Source organism: Aotus nancymaae, unplaced genomic scaffold (assembly GCF_030222135.1).
Source record: "Aotus nancymaae isolate 86718 unplaced genomic scaffold, 86718_ANA_hifiasm-v0.15.2.pri h1tg000022l_1, whole genome shotgun sequence".
NCBI classification, from domain to species: domain Eukaryota; kingdom Metazoa; phylum Chordata; class Mammalia; order Primates; family Aotidae; genus Aotus; species Aotus nancymaae.
This window is the reverse complement of record NW_026988435.1, coordinates 34,527,472-34,547,781: the sequence shown is the minus strand read 5'-3', so window position 1 is coordinate 34,547,781 and position 20,310 is coordinate 34,527,472. Positions and strand designations below refer to the sequence as shown.

Sequence of the window (20,310 nt, the reverse complement as noted above, 5' to 3'; positions counted from 1 at the left end):
AAGAATGGGTATATTCAGAGATCTTCCAAGTGAAGGCTCAGGAGGGCTGTGGGTTGGGTATGAGAAACTTGCTCTGTTTGTCATGAGATACAGGATATTTTAGTGTGGTCTCAGTACCATTTCTGTTGCATGTAAGAAAGGGATCATGAATTCCTTATTTTAGACATGATTTGAGCTGTCAAAAATTTTTATTATGTTCTTTTCTAATATTAGTCATAAAGTAAAATAATGACATCTCAGAAATGACTGGCATCACCTAAACAGTTTTTCTCCCTCACCTGATCAGAACTTTCTACTCATCATCCTTGATTTTCAGCATTCTTTAAAAAAAATACTTCTGGTTGGGGGCAGTGGCTCACGCCTGTAATCCTGGCACTTTGGGAGGCTGAGGTGGGTGAATCAGCTGAGGTCAGGAGTTTGAGACCAGCCTGACCAATGTGGTGAAACCCCGTCTCTACTGAAAATACAAAAATTAGCTAGGCATGGCAGCGGGCACCTGTATTCCCAGCTACTCAGGAGGTAGAGGCAGGAGAATTGCTTGAATCTAGGAGGTGGAAGCTGCAGTGAGCTGAGATTGTGCCATTGCACTTCAGCCTGGACAACAGGAGTGAAACTCCGTCTCAAAAAAAAAATTACTTCTCTACTAACTGCCTCAGGATTGGCAGTTTCTTTGATAGGGAACCCTTTGAATTTGGATAGTTGTAAAATACTCTGCAAGAACTATTTTTGAGGTGTTATTTAGGAAGGCTTTTTTAATTTATTCCGTTGAAGACTTAATTTCTCAAGCCTTTATTCTGTGCTTCCTATGCGCTCTGCATAGCTCTATTGAGAATACCAAGAAGATTTTGACAGTTCATCTTTTTTTATTATTATTATTTGAGATGAAGCCTTGCCTTGCTTTGTTGCCCAGGCTGGAGTGCAGTGGCATGATCTTGACTCACTGCAATATCTGCCTCCCAGGTTCAAGCAATTTTCCTGCCTCAGCCTCCTGAGTAGCTGGGACTACAGGTGCCCACTGCCATGCCTGGCTAATTTTTGTATTTTTAGTAGAGACAGGGTTTCACCATATTGGTTAGGCTGGTCTCAAACTCCTGACCTCAGGTGATCCACCCGCCTCGGCCTCCCAAAGTGCTGGGATTACAGGTGTGAGCCACTGCAGTTCATCACCGTAAAAGTGTTCACATGTAACAGAGAGGACAGACACAGCAAATCTTTATAATGTGGCAAAGCCTAACAATGACTGTTAAAGGAAGAGCAGGTATAAATGGCATGATAAGGACAGTGAGACTATAACATGCAAGGAAGGAGCTGGAACAAAGGTATAGAGGAGAGAAATCATTTATTTCACCAAGCTTCTGGCTTTGGCTTCTGATGCTATTTCTATTTGGACAATTAAAGTAAGAAATATAAAGTGCTAGTTTTGATTGTGTAAAGACAAAGCATCTGTGTTTTCTTTTTTAAAAATCTGTGATGTAAAACACAGAAAGAAGAGTGCACAAAACATAAGCGTACTGCTCACTGAGCTATCATAAAGTAATTATGTAACCAACAACCAGGACGAGAAATAGAAGTTTCAGGCATCAGCTGGGCGCAGTGACTCAGGCCTGTAATCCCAGCAGTTTGGGAGGCCAAGGCAGGCAGATTGTCTAAGCTCAGGAGTTCATGACCAGCTGGGCAACATGGTGAAACCCCATCTTTACTAAAAAAAAATACAAAAAATTAGCCAGGTGTGGCGGCGTACGCCTGAAGTCTCAGCTACTTGGGAGGCTGAGGCAAGAGAATTGCTTGAACCCAGGATGTGGAGGTTGCGATGAGCCAAGATTGTGCCACTGCACTCCAGCCTGGGCTGGGCGACAGAGCAAGACTCTGTCTCAAAAAAAAAGAAAAGAAAAGAAAACAAGTAAGTTTCAGGCACTTAAGCCACCTCCCCCAACTGCACCCCACACACAAATGCAGCCTACTAGTTGAATTGAGTGAATATGTCTTTTATCATCCAAGCCAGGACATGTTTATTTATCTGGGAATGACTTAATTTCTCCTTCAGTTTACTGGATATAGAATTCTTAATTGACAGTCTTCAGTGCTTTGAAAATGTCATCTCACTTCTTTCTGGACTTCATGATTTCTGATGAAAAATCAGCTGTTTATCCTATGAGGCTCCTTGCTGATTTGAAGATGGTGACTTTGTCTTTAAACAGCTTGAGTATTATGTGTCTAGGTATCATTCTTTTTGAGTTTACTTTACTGGAATTTATTGTGTCTTTCAGATATGTATCTTTTAATATTTTTTAAAATTTAAAAATTGTTGTGGGTACTAGTAGCCACAAAATGGTATGTGTGTGTATTTATGGGGTGGTGTCTTTTGGATCTGTAGATTTGTATGTATGTGTTTGTGTATTTAAATCACATTTGGAAAGTTTTTAGCTATTATTTCTTCACATAGTCTTCCTGTTCATTTATCTTGCTCCACTCCTGTTCTATTTACATTGGTATGCTGGAGGATGTCTCACAAGTCTCTGAGACACTATTCATTTTTTTTAATCCCATTCTTTAATCTCACTTGATCTAACCATAAGTTCACTGGTTCTTTTTCTTCCATCTCAAATCTATTGTTGTGCTCTTCTAGTATGTATGTATGTATATATGTATGTATGTATTTATGGAGACGGAGTTTCACTTTTATTGCCCAGGCTGGAGTGCAATGGCACGACCTCGGCTCACCACAACCTCTGCCTCCTGGGTTTAAGCACCTCCTGCCTCAGCCTCCCAAGTAGCTGGGATTACAGGCATGTGCCACCATGCCCAGCTAATTTTGTATTTTTTTTTTTTTTTTTTTTTTTTTTTTTTTTAGTAGAGACAGGGTTTCTCCACGTTGGTCAGGCTGGTCTGGAACTCCTGACCTCAGGTGATCCGCCCACCTCAGCTTCCCAAAGTGCTGGGATTACAGGTGTGAGCCACTGTGCCTGGTCTGATTATTCTATATTTAAACTCCAAAATTTATGTTGGTTATTTTATTTATTTATGATTTTATTATTACTGTTGTGGGAGATAGGGTCTTATTCTGTCACCCAGGCTGGAGTGCAGTGATGTGATCACAGCTCACTGCAGCCTCAACCTCTTGGGCTAAGCAATCCTCCCAGCTCAGCCTCCTGAGTAGCTGGGGCTACAGGTGCACACTGCCACACCCAGCTAATTTTTTCTAGTTTTTGTAGAGATGGGGGTCTCACTTATTACCCAGGGTGGTCTCAAACTCCTGTCCCCAAGTGATCCTCCTATCTCAGCCTCCTAAAGTGCTGGGATTACAGGTATGAGCCACTGTGCCTGGCCTGGTTCTTTTAAATACAAATTATATTTCTTTATTGATATTCTCTTTCTTTTTTTTTTAAGACGGGGTTTCACCATGTTGGTCAGGCTGGTCTTGAACTCCCGCCTTGGCCTCCGAAGTGCTTGGATTATAGGCATGAGCCACCACGCCCAGCCAATATTCTCTATTTCATGTGGTATTAGTCTCATACTTTATTTCTTTAGACATGGTTTATTTTAGTTCTTTGAATATGTACACAACAGTTGCTTGAAATCTTTGTCTAGTATACTTAACATTGGACTTTTCTGAAACAGTTTCTATTGACTACTTCTTTTTCTATGTATGGGCCATACTTTATTCAGTTTTTTTAGCAATAGGGCCGTGCTCTATTACCCTGGCTGGAGTACAGTGGTGCAATCATAGCTCACTGTAACCTTGAACTCCTGAGCTCAAGCAGTCTTCCCCCCTCAGCCTCTCAAGTAGCTGGGACTACAAGTATGTACCACCATACCTGGCTCATTTTTTTAAAAAGTTTTTTTAAAGACAGAATCTTGCTATGTTGCCCAGACTGGTCTCAAACTCCTGGCTGTATGCAGTCCTCCCATTTTGGTCTCCCAACCCGCTGGGATGATAGGCATGAATCACCATTCCTGGCCCATACTTTATTGTTTATTTGCATGTCTCATACTTTTTTTGGTTTAAATTGTACATTTAAAATAATATAAATGGGACAACTCTGAAAGCTAATCCACTTCCCGTCCTTTGCTATTGTTGATTATTGATGGTGACAGTGCTTCTTTGTTTAGTGATTTTCTTGAAATCTGTAAAATATTTAGGCTTTGTCACGTGTGCCCACTGAAGTCTCTGCTCAGCTAGTTTAGTAGTGAGCTATTGATTAGAGAGAGATTTCCTTAAATGTCCAGAAGCAAAAAGTTTTCTAGTCTTTCCTAAGAACAGAGGTTTGCAAGTTCAAACACATCATCAATGCTTAGGCAACCAGCTTCCATCTCTGCCTTAGCCTTCGCCTCTGCTTTCACAGAGCTGTAGGGTCAGCCAAGGGTGAGCTTAGGAACTTCTTGGGACTATCTGGCCTTGTGCACAGTCTTATACATAATATGTGACTGTATTAGTCCATTCTCACGCTGCCAATAAAAACATACCAGAGGCTGGGTAATTTATAAGGAAAAGAGGCTTAATGGGCTCACAGTTCCACGTGGCTGGGGAGGCCTCACAATCATGGTGGAAGGCAAGGAGGAGCAAAGTCATCTTACATGGTGGCAGGCAAAAGAGAGCATGTGCAGGGAACTCCTCTTTATAAACCCATCAGCTCTCATGAGACCTAGTATCATGAGAACAGCACGAGAAAGACCTGCACCCATGATTTAATTACCTCCCACCAGGTCCCTTCCACAACATGTGAGAATTATGGGAGCTACAATTCAAGATGAGATTTGGGTGGAGACACAGCCAAACTAGATCAGTGATCTTCCAGATTCCAAGGACTATGTCATATCTTTTCAGAGCTTTTTGTGGAAATTGTATTCCGCAGCTTTTCCTCAGGTTTCTTGGTCAGCTTCTTATTTGCCCAGCTGTTATCGCTGCTTCAGGCAACTATGATGTTAAACAATTGTCATTGGTTGTTTTTCACCAACACCCCCTGGAGTGAAGAGTGTTTGCATGAATGAGGTCTGAGTCAGGTCAAGTAGCAACAAGCCCTGTGAAGAGAGTTTTCTGGGACCTGCTAGACAGGTTGGTTAGTGACGGGTCTCTGAGAAAGATGTTTTTGGGAAGATGTAGAGATCTACCTTGCAATGCCATGTTTAGTTCTGAGCCAGAGACAGTACCTACCACCTACAGAGTACAACTTCCTGTTGAGCCTTCATTCTTTCATTACTTTAGGATATCACATACAATTTCAAAAAGCTCACTCACCTTTATGGTAACATATCCTAATGATAGTTATTATTTTGTCTGTTAGATGCCTTGGGAACATAGCTACCAGGCAAATAAGAAAGGTGATAGAGTAGAAAATCATATGCAGTTGTATATCTAAAGGGGTGTAGAAAATGTTATCTCTAGGAATTGATTGCCTTTTCCTTCCATAGAAAGTTTTCTTGTCATTTAAAAAGTCACGTGTGTGAGGGTATTGTATGCATACATATGCATATTAAAAGATTCATATGCCATTAAGTTGAGTTGAAGATTAATTGTGATAATGATAGTAAGTGTCTGGTAGATCGCAAACGCTCAGTAAATGTTAGCTACAGTTACCATTTTAGTAATAAAGAAAAAAAGACAAGTTCCGTGGGCTCCTCTTTTTTTTTTTTTTTGAGAGACAGAGTCTTGCTCTGTCTTTCAAGCTGGAGTGCAACTGAGCTCACTGCAACCTCCACCTCCCGGATTTAAGCAGTTCTCCTGCCTCAGCCTCCCGAGTAGCTGGGATTACAGGAGCGTGCCACCATGCCTGGCTAATTTTTTTGTATTTTTAGTAGAGATGTGGTTTCATCATGTTGGTCAGGCTATTCTTGAACTCCTGATCTTGTGATCTGCCTGCCTCAGCCTCCCAAAGTACAGGGATTACAGGCGTGAGCCACCATGCCTGGCCCAATGGGCTTCTCTTAAATAAGCATCTTTATAGAAGTTAAGTGTAGCTTCACTGTGGAAAGGCTAAGGTCTTGAGTTTCGTCAGGCTCTAGAGATCTACCTTGGAAGCCATGTCTAGCTGTGTGTGCCAGATTAGAGGAAGGTTATTGCCACATGCCCTGACAAGGGCAGCTAGGTTAGAGAAAAACCTGTAAATCATCTTTCACAAGGAGGTGTCAAGTGGACTTTTGGTAGAAAATACTTTAGTGGGGTTTGGCATCTTGACCCAGCGTCCCTCTCAAGGGAGGTATGGTCCCTGCAAGATCCTGGCCAACAGGTGAGCCTGCCCATTGGGCAGCCCCTCCCCTTCCTGGAAATCTCCCAGCTTTCAACCTCTGGTTTTGTGAGGCAGCCCTAAGTCCTAGGAAGTTCTTTGTCATGTTGAGATAATATGTTCTTTCTGGTAAGTCTTGCCATTTCTCTTTGTTTCTGTATTTACCCCCAGAATCCTGTGCAAGTTTTCTGCTTATCCTTACTCATCAGATACTTAAAAACAGCTTTGATTTACCTCCTGCCACATCTCTTTAGGCTACCTGCTAAGGTTCCCAAGCCGTTCTCGCTGTTCTTACTTGTAAGTGTGCACAGGAGCACAGCGTCCTGTCTGAGCCTCTGTGTGGTCTGCCCGTGCAGCCTGCAGTGAGGTTCCCGTTATCCTTGTTTCTGCTAGAGTCAATTCTTTTATTAAAAGCCACATCAAACTGTTGACTCAGACTGGGCTCGTGGTATCTTAAACCCTCAGCATCAATTCTTACCCAACAAGGCCTTCCCCATCTCATTTTAATAGATTTTTTTTTTCAAAAACCCAACTCAGAACTTGAATGTACCTCTTTACTATGTTATCCTTGTGGCTTTCATCCTTCTAATAAACGGTTGAAATCCTCTGGGATCCTCGTTTGATCTTCCCTGGTGTTTATATTCCTCTTATCTTCACGTTATCCAGTGATAGGACAAGCCGAGTGCGAGGTCTTCATTCTCTTTGTTGGTTTCCGTGTTGACTTAGTCTGTAGCTAAGTCCTGTTTTCTCCACACCGTGGATTATATTCCTGCTCCTAGCCAGCCACTGGAGAAATATTTACCTTTGATTTTGGCATGGGTTAGTTGTGGAGAAGGGTCAACTCTAGGATATGTGGAGCCCCAGGCAAATTTTTTTTTTTTTGATGGAGGCTTTATCAATATAAAGAATTTGGCTCACCCAGATCAACTGTCAGCACCATTCTGGTGGCCCAATCCCGAGCAATCTGGTGAAAGAAATACCACACAGGCTGGTAGGTACATCTCACTAGCCACAGACTCAAGTTCCAGAGCTTCGGGCATCTTTCTGACACCACATGGCTGGTACAGGGTGAGAGAGTTCCCTGAAGGGGAGATACGATATGGGGGCCGCCTCCTGAAACCTCCCCTTTCGAGGAACCGGAGGGAAACTTGGAAAATTTCACGAAAAGCCCTCTAAACTATGGGGCCTCCTGAGGTGCAGGGCCCTGGTAGGGGCCCCACTTGCCTACCTCTTAGGAGACTGCTAATGGAGAATGTGGATGTTGAAGCGTAAAGCGAATATACAAAGCTGGAAATCAGTTAGATTTTATGCCTTCTGTGGGTTCCTCAGAGGATTCCCCACACTGCAGACGTATAATTGTGGTTGAGCTAGATCTTCCTATATAATTTCTATACTGCTATGTATTATGCAAATAATGTTATAACAGCATTCTTCCTTTTCTTACATTAGTTTAAATTTGTATTAAATCAATATGAGCGTAGTTTAAAATAATTTACCTAACATTAAAAGGCTTAAAGTGAAATTATTTCCCTCCTTTTGCCCGCTTCACCTCATGAGGCTCGTTCCCCAGAAGCAACTGTACAAACCTAGTTTAGCTGATGTTTTTGTTTCTTTGTTTTCTTGCATTTGCCCTCATTTATCATTAACATGCTTATACTGCTGTTTCTTTCTTTTTTTTAACTTTATTTATTTTATTGTACTTTAGGTTCTGGGGTACATGTGCAGATCATGCAGGATTGTTGCATAGGTACATACATGGCAGTGTGGTTTGCTGCCTCCATCCCCCGTCACCTCTGGCATTTCTCCCCATGTTATCCCTCCCCAACCTCCCCACCCTCCCACCCCCCGCTGTCCCTCCCCTGTCCCCCACCAACAGACCCCAGTGTGTGATGCTCACCTCCCTGTGTCCATGTGTTCTCATTGTTCAACACCCGCCTATGAGTGAGAACATGCGGTGTTTGATTTTCTGTTCTTGTGTCAGTTTGCTGAGAATGATGGTTTCCAGATTCATCCATGTCCCTACAAAGGACATGAACTCATCGTTTTTTATGGCTGCATAGTATTCTATGGTGTGTATGTGCCACATTTTCCTTGTCCAGTCTATCATCAATGGGCATTTGGGTTGGTTCCAGGTCTTTGCTATTGTAAACAGTGCTGTGATGAATATACGTGTGTATGCATCTTTATAATAGAAAGATTTATAATCCTTTGGATATATAATGGGATATCCCAGTAATGAGATTGCTAGGTCAAATGGAATTTCTGTTTCTAGGTCCTTGAGAAATTGCCACACTGTCTTCCACAATGGTTGAACTAATTTACACTCCCACCAACAGTGTAAAAGTGTTCCTATTTCTCCACATCCTCTCCAGCATCTGTTGTCTACAGATTTTTTAATGATCACCATTCTAACTGGCGTGAGATGGTATCTTAATGTGGTTTTGAATTGCATTTCTCTAACGACCAGTGATGATGAGCATTTTTTCATATGTTGGTGGCCTCATATATGCCTTCTTTTGAAAAGTGTCTGTTCATATTTTTCACCCACTTTTGAATGGAGTTGTTTTTTTCTTATAAATCTGTTTTAGTTCTTTGTAGATTCTGGATAGTAGCCCTTTGTCAGGTAGGTAGATTGCAAAAATTTTTTCTCATTCTGTTGGTTGCCGATTCACTGTAATGATTGTTTCTTTTGCTGTACAGAATCTCTGGCATTTAATTAGATCCCATTTGTCTATTTTGGCTTTTGTTGCCAATACTTTTGGTGTTTTCGTCATGAAGTCCTTGCCTAGGTTTTCTTCTAGGGTTTTTATGGTGTTAGGTCTTATGTTTAAGTCTTTAATCCATCTGGAGTTAATATTAGTGTAAGGTGTTAGGAAGGGGTCCAGTTTCTGTTTTCTGCACATGGCTAGCCAGTTTTCCCAACACCATTTACTAAACAGGGGATCCTTTCCCCATTGCTTGTTTTTGTCAGGTTTGTCAAAGATCAGATGGTTGTAAATGTGTGGCATTTCCTCCAGGGCCTCTCTTCTTTTCCATTGGTCTATATCTCTGTTCTGGTACCAGTACCATGCTGTTTTGATTACTGTAGCCTTGTAGTATAGTTTGAAATTAGGCAGTGTGATGTCTCCAGCTTTGTTCTTTTTGCTTAGGATTGTCTTGGCTATGTGGGCTTGCTTTTGGTTCCATATGAAGCTTAAGGTGGTTTTTTTCCGGTTCTGTGAAGAAGGTCATTGGTAGCTTGATGGGGATAGCATTGAATCTATAAATTACTTTGGGCATATGGCCATTTTCATGATATTGATTCATCCTATCCATGAGCATGGAATGTTTTTCCATCTGTTTGTGTCTTCTTTTATTTCTTTGAGCAGTGGTTTGTAGTTCTCCTTGAAGATGTCCTTTACATCTTTGTAAGTTGTATTCCTAGGTATTTTATTCTCTTTGTAGCAATTGTAAATGGGAGTTCACTCATGATTTGGCTCTCTGTTAGTCTATTATTGGTGTATAGGAATGCTGCTGATTTTTGCACATTGATTTTTTTATCCTGAGACTTTGCTGATGTTGCTTATCAGTTTAAGGAGATTTTGGGCTGAGATGAAGCAAGCACAGCAAGCACACTTTTTTTTTGGAGACAGGGTCTCGCTCTGTCACCCAGGCTGGAGTGCAGTGGTATAATTATGGCTGATTGCAGCCTCAACCTCCCAGGGCTCAAGTGGTTCTCCTACCTCATCCTCTCGAGTAGCTGGGATGACAGGTGCACACCACCATGCTTGGCTACTTTTTGTATTTTTTGTAGAGATGAGGTTTTGCCATGTTTCCCAGGCTGGTCTTGAACTCCTGGGCTCAAGTGATCTGCCCGCCTTGGCCTCCTGAAGTACTGGGATTACAGGTGTGAGCCACTGCACCTTGTTGGTGTTCTGATCCTTCATAGTGATTTCCTTCTATTGACATTTTAATTTTTTTTAATTCCTAAAAGAAGCTTTCCCTCCCTCCCTCCCTCCTTCCTTACTTGCTTTCCCACCTCCTCCCTCCCTTCCCCTCTCCCACTCTCCTCTCAAGCTCATTGTTCCTTTTATTGTAACTTGTACTTTTCATTCACTTGTTTGTAGCTTTAGATTCCCTTGCATCTCCAAGAGTTGTGTAGATGTTAGGCAAGCTTTCTCTGTTTCTGGCATGGCTTCTCCTTTCTCCAAGTACCTTTTCTCCTGTGTGCTTTAGTCTCTACCTTTCATGCTGGGGGCTTTCAGAAAATGTCTGGTGATCCTTGGCTGTTTGGTCATATTTACATGTGAGATATGAAAAAAGCTGCTTGGATATCATCTGTGTATATTAGGAAGTACTGGGACCTTTCATAGCATGGATGGATAAGTGGCCTTCTTGTGGAGGGACTCCAGTCCTTGGAGGCTGCTGAGGTTTGCCAGAGATGAATCCTGCCACTGCCCTCCATCAGGCAGGCTGCCATCTGTTAGCCTCTTAGCATCACATGGTCCCTGCTTCCCTTGTGTGTGTCTTCCTGGAGTCTGGAGCTTCCCTTTTTCACCACCTGGGGTGGGTGAGAATGAGAGGGATGCATTATATCACTTTTTTCAGTGGGGGAGGGGAATCTCATATTTAAAGTTCTCTTTTTTTTTTTTGAGATGGAGTCTCACTCTTGTCACCCAGGCTGGAGTGCAGTGGTGAGATCTCAGGTCACTGCAACCTCTGCCTCCCAGGTTCAAGCGATTCTTCTGCCTCAGCCTCCCGAGTATCTTAGATTACAGGCACATGCCACCATGCCTGGGTACTTTTTATATTTTTAGTAGAGATGGAGTTTCACTATGTTGGCCAGTCTGGTCTTAAACTCCTGACCTCAAGTGATCCCATCTCAGCCTCCCAAAGTGCTGGGATTACAGGCATGAGCCACCATGTCTGTAATTATGGGTGTAGCATCTAACCCAACCCTAACCCTAACTCTTACTCTTCAGTTCTCTTTACAGATATTAAAAGTAATGGCTTAATTAAGTCTTATATAAACAAAATATGTTGAGTATAGAATCAACAAGAAAAAGGCCTTTTAAGAATTCACATAGCAACTTTATTCCTAGTCTCTTAAAAAATGTAACTTTCTTTTAAAAAAAAATAAAAAAAGTTTGACCTACTTTACAATTATTCTTGTGCTTCTATAAATTTGAATTATACAAAATTTTAGTTTCCTAGATTTGGCATATATTCCCTAGTATTTCTCATGTTTAAAATGAATTTCCCTTTTCCTGCCACTTACGTAAACCATTGATTATCTGAAATCACCGAGTGTCCTCCATGCCGTTGGATAATTGAAGCTGGATCTATTTAAATACATAATGAAGCCCTGAGCTTCATCTTATCTCTGCACTCAAAGGGGCTGTTATGCAAAATGCATTTTTTGCTGATTATATTTGTCTGTTGGCAAGAACTTTGCTTATTCCCTTCACCGAACTGTATACAGTATTTATAGCATCCCCAGAAGGCAAAGGAAGAATCACAAAATTCACTCTCTTTACCTGTCTGCTGCTGTTTGTTTAATGGAAGGTGATTTGTGGTGAGTAGGTTGAGAGGGTACCATTGGGTGGTCTCTCCTTCCTGCCTTTTTGACCTCTGGATGCTGGCGAAGGGACCTATCATGAATCTGATGTCTTTAACTAGCCTTGCCTGGTTCAAGAGGGGGATGCAAGGTTAGTGGCCTCGAATGGCTTTTTCTAGCGTGTCAGAATTTAAATCCTGCAGAGGCCATGATGAAGAACATTGTGTCAGGTCAGGAGTCTACTGCGATCAGTTGAGGTGTTAAGCCTATAAATGGTCATGAAGTGTTTCAAGACTTCTGTCCACCTAACTAGCTGTTGAAAGCAATCGGGGGAGACTTTGTCCTCTCTTGTCGACACGCAGCTCCCTGTGTGCCCCCGCAAAAGGACAAACTGCTGAAAAGCTCACTTACTGAATTGTGCTTCTGAGAAATTGATTTGGCTTAATGGTAGAGACTGGTGGGGACTGTTATTCTATTTCAACAGGACAGTGGGAGCCACAGTTCTCTCTAATGGAACTGCCTTCAGCCACTGACAGGTTCTTTTAAAGTTTGGAGGGCTGAGACATAGTTAATGGATAAAAGGGCTGATGGCTGAATTTCCCATACAGCTGTCACACATTTCTATATATGTTTCTCTAGGTTTTGGGGACTGTTATGCTTTTTCTCTTTTTATTTTTTTTTAATTATGTGTTCTTTTAAATTGTGGTACACCACACATGAAATTTACCATCTAGCCATTTTTAAGTGGACAGTTGAGTGGCATTAAGCACATTCACACAGTTGTGTAACCATCACCATTATCCATCTCCAGAGCTCTTTGTTTGTTTGTTTGTTTGTTTTTGAGATGGAGTCTTGCTCTATTGTCCAGGTAGGAGTACAGTGGCATGATCTCGGCTCACTGCAACCTCCACCTCCTGGGTTCAAGTGATTCTCCTGCCTCAGCCTCCTGAGTAGCTGGGACTACAGGCGTGTGCCACTGCAGGCAGCTAATTTTTGTATTGTTAGTAGAGACAAGGTTTCGCTATGCTCAGGCTGGTCTCAAACTCCTGGCCTCAAGTGATTCTTCCGCCTTGGCCTCCCAAAGTGCTGGGACTATAGGTGTGAGCCGTCCCACCTGGCCCAGAACTCTTTTTCATCCTGCAAAGCTTAGTCTCTGTCCCCATTACATAACACCATTCCATATCCCCCTCACTCTGGCCCCTAGCAACCAGTCTTTCTTTATTTTAAATAAATAAGTTCCAGGATAGCTGCTTTGCCAAAATTAAATATATACCATTCAAAGGGTGTTTGACTTTGGTCAGCTTTCTTCATTTCTGCTTCTTAAGTGGAAGGCAAACGTGAACTCTGACATCAGAATGGATTGACTGTGTTCCTATTGGCTGAACTTGGCTGGGGTCCTCACAGACAGGGGGAAGAAGACCCACTTTCATTAAGTAAAGAGAGCAAAAGTCTGTTGTTCCACAGAACATATTGGATTGTAGTCTGTCTTATTTATTTATTTATTTTTTGAGATGGATTCTCGCACTGTCGCCCAGGTTGGAGTGGTGCGATCTCCGCTCACTGCAACCTCTACCTCCCGGGTTCACCTAAGTAGCTAGGATTACAGGCACCCAAATTGTGGTCTTTCTTGGGGTTCTAAGTATACTGTACAGACTCCTTTATTTTTGAGGCATCCTCTGTTTTGCAATGGAATTCTTATTTGCTGGTAGATCAGTCAGGATGGGTAGGATAATATTGAAGAAAAAGCGCCTCAGTCTCAGTGGCTTAACATATGCTTTCTCCTTCCTGACATGATCGAGGCTGGCTCCGGAGCCGTACTCATCCTGGACTCCTGTGGATCCAGGCAGACAGAAGCTCTATCTTGACACAACGCTTCTGTGACTGTGGCAAAGGTGTAAGAGTGGGGCGAATCAGGCTTTTGTTGAGTAGTGACATTACTTCTACTCACATTTATTGGCCAAAGCCAAGTGCCATGACCATGCCTGGCTTCAGAGGGGGCCAGAAAGTTCTGTTCTCCCATATTCCTAGAATGATAAGAACTCCAAATATTGAATGGTCATGCTTGTAATCCCAGCACTTTGGGAAGCTGAGGCGGGCTGATACTTGAGGTCAGGAGTTCAAGACCAGCCTGGCCAACGTGGTGAAATCCCATCTTTACTAAACATACAAAAATTAGCTGGACATGGTGGTGCACATCTGTAATCCCAGCACTTTGGGAGGCTGAGGTGGGCGGATCACTTGAGGTCAGGAGTTCGAGACTAGACTGGACAACATGGTGGAAACCTGTCTCTGCTAAAAATACAAATATCAGGCATGCTGGCAGGCGCCTTTAATCCCAGCTACTCGGGAGGCTGAGGCAGGAGAATCTCTTGAACCCTGGAGGTGGAGGTTGCAGTGAGCCAAGATCGCACTACTGCACTCCAGCCTGGGCCACAAAGAGATTACATCTCAAAAAAAAAAAAAAAAAAGGCGGAGGTGATGATGACATGAACTCCACTAAAATCTAAAAGCTCCTCATTTCCACGGAGCCATGCAAACAAAATGGAAAGCATATTTCCAGTCAGGGAACCAGCTCTTACCAGGTACTGCCAGCCACTTGGGAGCCTAAATCAATGGTGGAGAAGGGCGCAGTTTTTTGGAGCTTCCTTTGTAGTTTTGTAAGGACGATTGTTAATGAAAACCAGAATATGAGGTATCACATTTTTAGCGTAGTTATAGAAAAATTAGACTCAAATGTTCGGGTAATATATCTTGGAAGGATCTTTTTGAAACTTTATATTCTGATTTAATACACATTTAACGTCTACACAGAAAAGGGCACGTTTTGATGGTGTTTAGCAAACTGAACTCACTCCTGTCATACACTCATGTAGCCAGCACCCAGATCAAGAAACGGAAGGTGACCAGCGCCCCAGAAGCCTCTCTTGTGCTTCTTACCAGTTTGTACCCATTGCACTTCATCCCACCGAAAACCCTGGCCTCTCTCTCTCTTTTTCTTTTCTTTTTTTTTTTTTTTTAAGACGGAGTTTCACCATGTTGGTCAGGCTGGTCTTGAACTCCCGACCTCAGGTGATCTGCCCACCTTGGCCTCCAAAGTGCTTGGATTACAGGTGTGAGCCACCACGCCCGGCCTAATCCTGGCCTCTCAACTTCTAATAGTGTATACTAGTTTATCTGTGTTGGTACTTGATATGGTTTGGCTGTGTCCCCACTCAAATCTACTCTTGAATTGTAGTTCCCATAATCCCCACGTGTCATAGGAGGGACCCATTGGGAGGTAATTGAATCATGGAGGCATGTTGGTTACCTCCATGCTGTTCTTGTGATAGTGAGTTCTCACTAGATCTGATGGTTTTATAAGGGGCTTCCTCCCGTCCTCGTCATTCTTCACTTCTCCCTGCTGCTACCATATGAAGAAGGATGTGTTTGCTTTTTCCCTTCTGGCATGACTGTAAGTTTCCTGAGGCCCTCCCCAGCTATGCTGAACTGTGAGTCAATTAAACTTCTTTCCTTTATAAATTACCCAGTCTTAGATATTTATTTGTTAGCAGCATGAGAATAGACTAATACGGTACTTTATATAAATAGAATCCTACAGTATATACTCCAGTGTTTCTGCTTTCTTCCCCAACATTATGTGTGCAAGATTTATCTGTGTTAGTCTATAGTTATAGATCCCTCATTCTTGCTGTATAGTATTTCATTGTGTGATCATCCCACATATTCCTCAGTCCCCCTTTGGTGGGCATCTGGATGGTGTCCAGTTTTGCCCATGATATGCTGTGGTGTATGTTTTGGTATGTATATTTTTATGTGCATATGAATGCATTTCTCCTGAGTATATACCCAGAGTGCATTTTCTGGGTCACAGGGCATGCATATATTCATCTTTAGTAGGTAATATCTAACAGCTTTCTAAAGCAGTGCTACAGGTTTACTTTCCAGCCGGCAGCCAGCAGTGCATAGGAGTTCTGCTTACTCCATGTCTTTGCCAACACTGGGTATTTTCATCTTGGAAGTTTTTTTTTTTTCCTTTTCTTTTTTTAAGGAAATAAGCTTTTTCAGATTATCTTTCCATCTGAGCTGGTTTCTTTCCTAATTTAAAAAAAGGGAGAAAGTACCACACCTAATGAGATGCCCATTCATTGTGAGGCACTGGGAGATCAGTGATCAAACTTTGTACAGTGCACCGGTAGGAGCAAGCTTGGTGCTTTCATGAGACGCAGGAGGGCCTCTCTTTTTCTGGTGGAACTTCTAGGTGATACATAAGGACAAACTGTAAGATAATGACCTGCAAAGAGGAGGTAACTATAAAATAAAATGAAGCAAATTTAAAGTTTATATTAATCTCATATATAGACATGCATTTTTTCCCCCTAAGTTTCTCAACCTACAAGTCCTCACCTGTGGCTTCCAGTGTCTTTATCACCTCGCCTCCTCCCACTCGGTCTTAACGAGGTGATTCATTCCATTTGCTTTGTCAGGTGGTATTTCTGCTGTTTCTTCTTGAGCTTGTCTAGCATATTGAAATCTTCTTTATCCACAGGCAAAATATTTTTTATCCACGTAACAACTGCTGGACCAGTTAGGTTTGCCCAGTGGGGGTGACTTGGTTGGCTGACACCTTTTTTTTTTTTTTTTTAATGAGTGAGAGGTTCTTATGTTGCCCAGGCTGGCCTCGAACGCATAGCCTCACCTCCTCAAGTGCCAGGATAACTGGCCTGAGCCACGGCGGCTTCTGGCTGACACCATTTTTAATATTTGATGCTGTTTCTTCTGTGGAATACAAAACTGATGAGATTCAGAAATAATAAAGATACAGTACTCTCTTGGCTTAAATTTCAGCTGCCAGCCAGCATAGAGTCGTGATGGTGGGGTCCTGTTAATAGAATTTTTGTTTACAAGTGGCTGGGCATAGTGGCTCACACCAGTGTAATCCCAGCACTTTGGGAGGCCGAGGTGGGTGAATCACTTGAGGTCAGGAATTTGACACCAGCCTGGGCAACATAGTGAAACCCATCTCTACTAAAAATATAAAACTTAGCCAGACATGGTGGCGCATGCCTATAGTCCCAGCTATTCGGGAGGCTGAGGCATGAGAATTGCTTGAATCTGGAAGGCGGAGGTTGCAGTGAGTCCAGATTGTGCCACTGCACTCCAGGCTGGATGACAGAGCAAGACCCTGTCTCAGAATAAAAAAAAAAAAAAAATTTTGTTTACAAGCCGTCACTCAAATGACTAGAAAAGTAAAAAGGTGCTCTAAAGGAAAAAACAATTAAATGCTTTTGTGCATGAAAAATTATGTTAGGAGCTACTTTAGTATTGTAGTGGCTGAATAGACTATTTCTTGAGATGGGCTAACTTCTGAGCGTGTATTTCACCTCTCTGGGCTTAAGAGAATACCTAGAAAAGTCCAGTATCTCCTGACTTTTAAAAACTCATTGATTGAATGCCTAAAGAATCATTAATAGTGAATTATCACACATGAACTGTCTCTTCAAAACTATTCTGACTTTTACCTTTCAGAACCTGAGTCACGCCAATCCCACTTAGGTCACCTGTCCATTGGTGGTTGTCACTCACCATTTTCTTAATGCCCTTCTCAAACAGGCCACTTTTAGCGCATGGAGTGTTGCTGGCCGACTGCAATTCTTAGAGGCTCCCATGGAGCCCCGCAAGACAGTATTTCTGGCTACCTGACCGCTTCCCCAACTGAGTTGTCTTGCTGCTTAGCGCCAGGATGGGACCTTTGGGTTTGGGTTGCAGTGGTTCACTAGGAGCGGGGCTGTTGTAGCTTCCTATGTCAGTGAAGTCCCTCACTCCCACTCACGCCCTGTAACTGACCAGTCCTATCTGGAAATTGACCTTTGCTTCATAGCAACCCTCCTGAGTAGACACCAAGCTGTGTTAGGAGTATCATTTTCACAAGTGAGTTCAGTAAGTACATTGAGTGAGCAGACATGGTGGCTTCATTCAGGACAGCCCTTGAAGGTGAAGGGGGGAGAGGGGGCATCTGACCTGAGACTCACTTTTTGTTATTGATTTCCTGAAGGAGGAGGAGGAGGAGGTCAGGTTAGCCTTATCTATGGGTGTCTAGACCTGACACCTCGACTCCCAGGCATTGCTTCTCTGGATATGCTCCAGTTCATTTCTCTTAACTTCCTAAAAGACGCGTTTTTCTTCCTGCCCCTTCTCCCTGGTACAGACCACTAGCCAGACGGAGCTTGAAAACTGGATCACCGCCATCCACTCTGCCTGCGCCACTGCGGTTGCGAGGCACCACCACAAGGAAGACACGCTCCGACTCCTCAAATCAGAAATCAAAAAACTGGAACAGAAGATTGACATGGATGAAAAGATGAAGAAAATGGGCGAAATGCAGCTGTCTTCAGTCACTGACTCAAAGAAGAAGAAAACAATATTAGATCAGGTAATCATTCTTCCCTGTTTAGATCCGGACAAAATTGTTAGGTCTCTAAAAGGTTTTTTTGTTTTTTGTTTTTTTTTTCGCTGTTTTGTAGTCACAAAACATCATCAGATATCTCCTCGACAGCCTGTCATCCAGGATGCTAAATTCTTTATTTTGACTGTCAGTGTTCTTCACCCATTGTTGATAGCTGATTGTTAGCAGCTAAACGGAATAACATTATATTGAATGAAAGACAGAAACCTAACAGATGAGCCCCTGGCCCCCACCAGCGGTGTGCTGTTCTAGAGGATCCGTGTAATTAGAAAGTTTGCAATTTCATTTCCACGTTATCAGGCTGACTTGAAGTTTTCCTATGGTGGGGACTCATTTCTGACTCCTCAGTAAATTTTGAATTCTTTTTTTTTTTTTCTTGTTTTTGAGACGGAGTTTTGCTCTTGTTACCCAGGCTGGAGTGCAATGGCGTGATCTCGGCTCACTGCAACCTCCGCCTCCTGGGTTCAAGCAATTCTTCTGCCTTAGCCTCCCAAGTAGCTGGGACTACAGGCATGTGCCACCATGCCCAGCTAATTTTTGTATTTTTAGTAGAGACGGGGTTTCACCATGTTGACCAGGATGGTCTCGATCTCTTGACCTCGTGATCCACCCACCTCGGCCTCCCAAAGTGCTGGGACTACAGGCGTGAGCCACCGCACCCAGCCCAATTTTGAATTCTTAATTTGGAAAAGGTGAAGTACATTCAAAAATATATCTGGTCAGGTATGGTGTCTCATGCCTGAATCCCAGCACTTTCGGAGGCTGAGGCGGGCATATTCGCTTGAGCCCAGGAGTTCAAGACCAGCCTGGCCAACGTGGCAAAACCCATCTCTACAAAAAAAAATACAAAAATTAGCCACAGCTTTAGTCTCAGGAGGCTGAGATGGGAGGATCGCCTGAGCCTGGGAGGCGGAGACTGCAGTGGGCCAAGATTGCACCATTGCATACCAACCTGGGTGACAGAGCTCTATAGCTAGACTATATATACTTATACACATGCACACACACACACACGCACACACACACACACACACACACATAATTGCTTTATGTGTGCATAAGTATATATCATGCCAAACAGAAAAGATTTAGTGAAATGAACAACGGACATTTTTACCTGCTGTTCAGCTGTTTTAAAATCAGTGACAGCCATCTGGTAATCCTTTGACATTTTGTCCTAATGCTTAGGAAATAATTACATGAATAAATGATACTTAAATCATTGAACAATTGACACGGACCTTCCACATTTCTCTCCCTCTGGGGTTTCCCTTTGTTACCTGACACTGTATTTTTTTAATTAAGGCAAAATTCACAAAATGTCAACTATTGTAACACAAACGATTCAGTAGCATCGACTACATGCACAGTGTGGTACAACCACTAACCCATCTGGTCCCAAAATGTGTTCATCTGCCCCAAAAGGTAACCTCATATCTGTTAAGCAGTTGCTGCCCTCTGTCCCTGGCACTCTGTCTTCATGGATTTGCCTATTCTAGATGTTTTATATGAATGGAATTGCACAATAGTTGGCCTTTTGGGTCTGGCTCCTTCCCAGAGCTTCACGTTTTGGGGGTGGAGCCACATGGTAGCATACATCAGTACTTTACTCCTGAGTTTCGGCTCAGTCGCATTCTGTTGTATGTACACACCATGGTTTGTTTATTGGTCATTGGTTGATGGACATTCAAGCTGTTCCCACCTTTTGTGACCAGTGCTGCTAGGAACACATGCGTACAGTGATACTATACTTTGTCTAAGCAAAAGGGAGATTTCAACCATTCATCATTACCTGTACTACTGTCAGCATTACTGAGCCTTCACTCTATGCCAGACCTTGTATTTATGCTTGTTTTGTCCTTTTCACACATCCCATCAGCCTTAGGGGGTAGGTATTATTTTGCCACTTTGAAAAATGAGGGAATGGTCAGGCGCGGTGGCTCACGCCTGTGATCACAGCACTTTGGGAGGCTGAGGCAGGTGGATCACCTGAGGTCAGGAATTCGAGACCACCCTGACCAACATGGAGAAACCCCGTGTCTTCTAAAAAAAATACAAAATTAGCTGGATGTGGTGGCACATGCCTGTAA

At 42.8% G+C, this 20,310-nt stretch overlaps 1 protein-coding gene across 3 annotated transcripts in view; it reads left to right on the top strand.

The window, feature by feature from the left end:
- The window catches only part of TIAM1 (TIAM Rac1 associated GEF 1), a 448,148-nt gene that overhangs the window by 315,632 nt on the left and 112,206 nt on the right, over positions 1 to 20,310 (top strand). For all 3 annotated transcript variants that reach the window (XM_064380092.1, XM_064380091.1, XM_064380093.1), the window contains one exon: positions 17,963 to 18,187. In XM_064380092.1, the coding sequence (XP_064236162.1) occupies positions 17,963 to 18,187 (225 nt within the window). The remainder of the gene's footprint in view (positions 1 to 17,962; positions 18,188 to 20,310) is intronic.